Below are 3,144 nucleotides of genomic sequence, written 5' to 3' on the forward strand. Positions count from 1 at the left end.
GGGCAGGGCGACAGGAGGGCACGGGCAGGGCGACAGGAGGGCACGGGCAAGGCGACAAGAGGGCACGGGCAGGGCGACAGGAGGGCACAGGCAGGGAGACAGGAGGGCACGGCAGGGCGACAGGAGGGCACAGGTAGGGTGACAGGAGGGCACAGGTAGGGTGACAGGAAGGCACAGGCAGGGCAACAGGAAGGCACAGGCAGGGTGACAGTACAAGGCTGCTTCCCGCTTCTTTCAGCATAGCTCTCCTAATAGCACCACTGTAACTTTCCTCTTCGTGGTGTGGCAAAACCATAGATTATTCCAAAAAAGACCACAAGGCCCTGGAAACTTCTCTCAGGCCTTCTGATACTGGGTCTCATATATAGTTCAAGCTAGCCTAGAACTTTGATCCCTGTCTCTGCCTCCTGAGTGCTGGGATGACAGGCAGGCCTATGGCACCATACCCAGGCACTGCATGAATTCGCTTATTTATTTGCATGTATATTTTTCCTGCATCTATGTATGTGCACCACCGTGAAGGCCAGAAGAAAGCATGATATCCCCAGGAACTAGAATGACAAATGGTTGTGAATGACCATGGGGGTCTGGGAGCCATCTCTCCAGCCCCTACAGCATGACTTCAAGACAAACGCCATATTTTCTTTAGGGTCACAAGTGCCATTGGTCTTGAAAGAGAAAAACACTGTAGTTTCAAGGAATACAGCCACCACAGAAGCGAGCAGGTGTGCACTGCTAGCTGGCTTGGAGGCAGCGCATTCACCTCAATACTGCGATGACAACCCTCACGGCAGTGCGGAACTTTGTGAAAGGACGAGATGTCGTCAGTTTCTTATCTGCTTTGGAGGGAAATACCCCCAAATGAGCAATCATGGAGAGCGTTTCCTGTTCTGAGTCCTGGAATCCACCAATCAGCAGCAGGAGATATTTCTTTTGATAAATCAGAGCTTTTCTGAAGCTCTCTGCTCTCAGATAGTGCAGGTACAGTTTTTCCATCTAAGAGGAGATGGGGTGAGAATCAGAGAAAACAAAGCACTGTCCTGACAGACCCTGCTCCGTACATTGCCATGGTTAGTTGTCCAAATGGGAGTGTAATTCACAAATCCCACGCACATCTGTAACCTCTTCTTAAAGAGCCCCCGTCTATAAGGTAAAATCTAGAAAGAAATACCTTCTCCACAACACTCTCAAGTGAGCCCCCATGAACACTGGATTTCCACTCAAGTACAGTCTAAACTGGCTATGTGTGTGTGGAGGGGGGATTGTTGGGATATCATGATGGGGTCCACAGATGATATGGGTGATGGGGAAACCATGGAAACTACGGAGCTTGGATCCAAACCCTGAGAAGCACTTGTCCTTTGGGAGCAAATCATAAAAAACCTTTTCTTAGCCTACAGAAACAATCTCCTGAAGACATGAATATTACATATTCATTCAGCCATGAACGGCAAAACACGGTATCTGCCCACAAGCATATCAAGTTTTAGATCCAGTTTGAGCAAGCTTCCTTTCTCACAGTGATCTGACAGACAGGGCAGTGGGTCTCCTATGAAGAAGTATTTCTGATCTGTGTGTCAACAGCTCTACCAAACAAACAAGAACCTTGTAGTGGAGACCCTTTTCCGGCAGTTAACTAGCCCTGATTTAAGACATGCTGACACTCTAAACCCAACCCTGCACGGCTCACCTTGGTATTGCAGGAACTTGCTTCCACACTTGCAGTTGGTGTGTGCCACTCTGGATCTGGGTGTCGCGGAGAACTCTGCAAAACCGTCCCGTCTTGCTTCCATGAAGACTTGCTTTGCCTCTGTAAAAAAAAAAAAAAAACAAAAAAACCAAAAAACAAAACCACAGCTGGCAATATAGGGCTTTGTTTTTCGATGGGGGAGGGCTGCAGGGGTTTGCCTACAGGTGTAGGTCACAAGCAAACCTTAGTGTTGGTCCTGAGGAGCTATTAGCTGTTTTTTTAAATGATAGGGTCTCTCACTGGGGCCTGGGGTCTACAGATTAGGCTAGGTGAGTTGGCCAGTTAGCCCAGAGATGCACCATCTCCACTTCCCCAGCATAAGGATTACAGCACATGTGCCACCATAACCTGTCTTTGGTTTGTTGGTTTTGAAACACAGTCTCACTATGTAGCTCCTGCTAGCCCGGAACATGATATGCAGACCTGACTGGCCTCAGAACTGCCTGCCTCTGCCTACTGAGCACTGGGATGAGAGGGGTGTGCCACCATGCAGCAGCTCACAACTGGCCGGGGACAAAGCTCAGGATCTCACATCTGCAGAGCAAGCACTTCACTAACTGAGCCACCTCCCAGCCTCTACCGAGGTCTTCTTAAGAAAGAACACCCTGAGAAAGACAAGCTAGAGAACAGAGACAGCAGCAGCTAGTGGTCTGAAGGAAGGGGGCACACTCGAACACATCATTTCCACCATAGCCGAGGATGCTGTGGGGTAGCCTATCACAGAGGAGACAGCAGGGGCTGGGAAAATGCCTCTCCAAGGCCAGGATCTGGTAAGGCACTGCAGCCAATGATCACATACCATGTGTTGTCCCTTGTCACACTGGGCATCATTTTCAGCAGTGCTCAAGTCATGTTATAAGGCTAGCACTTCCAGGTAATTATCATTCATTTACTGAAATGTCATTGCACTAAACATACATGTTAATAAGAAAAAGCCAGAGATATCTGCAAAATACCTACTAATTCAAAGCTTTAAATCTTAACTAGTCTTATTCGGGCTGAGATGGCTCAGAGGTTAAGAGCACTAACTAGTCTTCCAGCGGTCCTGAGTTCAATTCCCAGCAACCACATGGTGGCTCACAACCATCTGTAATGAGATCTCGTGCCCTCTTTTGGCCTGCAGGGATACATGCAGTAGATGTTGTTTATGTAATTAATAAATAAATCTTAAAAAAAATAGTTCCTCATTCTAGAAATGCCGATGGCTGACAAACACAGTCGCATAGCTCTGTTCTAGCGCCATCAAACCACTCAAGAAAAGCCCAGCCGAATGGGACAATGTGAGAAATTTTATTTGCTTGGTTCCTTTCTATCAAAAGTAGTTAGCCTAACAAGGGCCCTCCCCTTCCACTTTGCATACCGATTAGCCAGTTGTGACAGATTGTGAAGAGGAA

The 3,144-nt window shown here is 47.9% G+C and overlaps 1 protein-coding gene across 4 annotated transcripts in view; it reads right to left on the reverse strand.

The window, feature by feature from the left end:
* Pcnt (pericentrin) overlaps window positions 1-3,144 on the reverse strand; it is an 84,144-nt gene that overhangs the window by 4,827 nt on the left and 76,173 nt on the right. For all 4 annotated transcript variants that reach the window (XM_026785489.1, XM_013351196.2, XM_013351195.2 and 1 more), the window contains 2 exons: window positions 1,691-1,810; window positions 764-996 (listed from right to left, as the gene is read on the reverse strand). In XM_026785489.1, the coding sequence (XP_026641290.1) occupies window positions 764-996; window positions 1,691-1,810 (353 nt within the window). The remainder of the gene's footprint in view (window positions 1-763; window positions 997-1,690; window positions 1,811-3,144) is intronic.

This window comes from Microtus ochrogaster, linkage group LG2 (genome assembly GCF_000317375.1).
Source record: "Microtus ochrogaster isolate Prairie Vole_2 linkage group LG2, MicOch1.0, whole genome shotgun sequence".
NCBI classification, from domain to species: Eukaryota; Metazoa; Chordata; class Mammalia; order Rodentia; family Cricetidae; genus Microtus; species Microtus ochrogaster.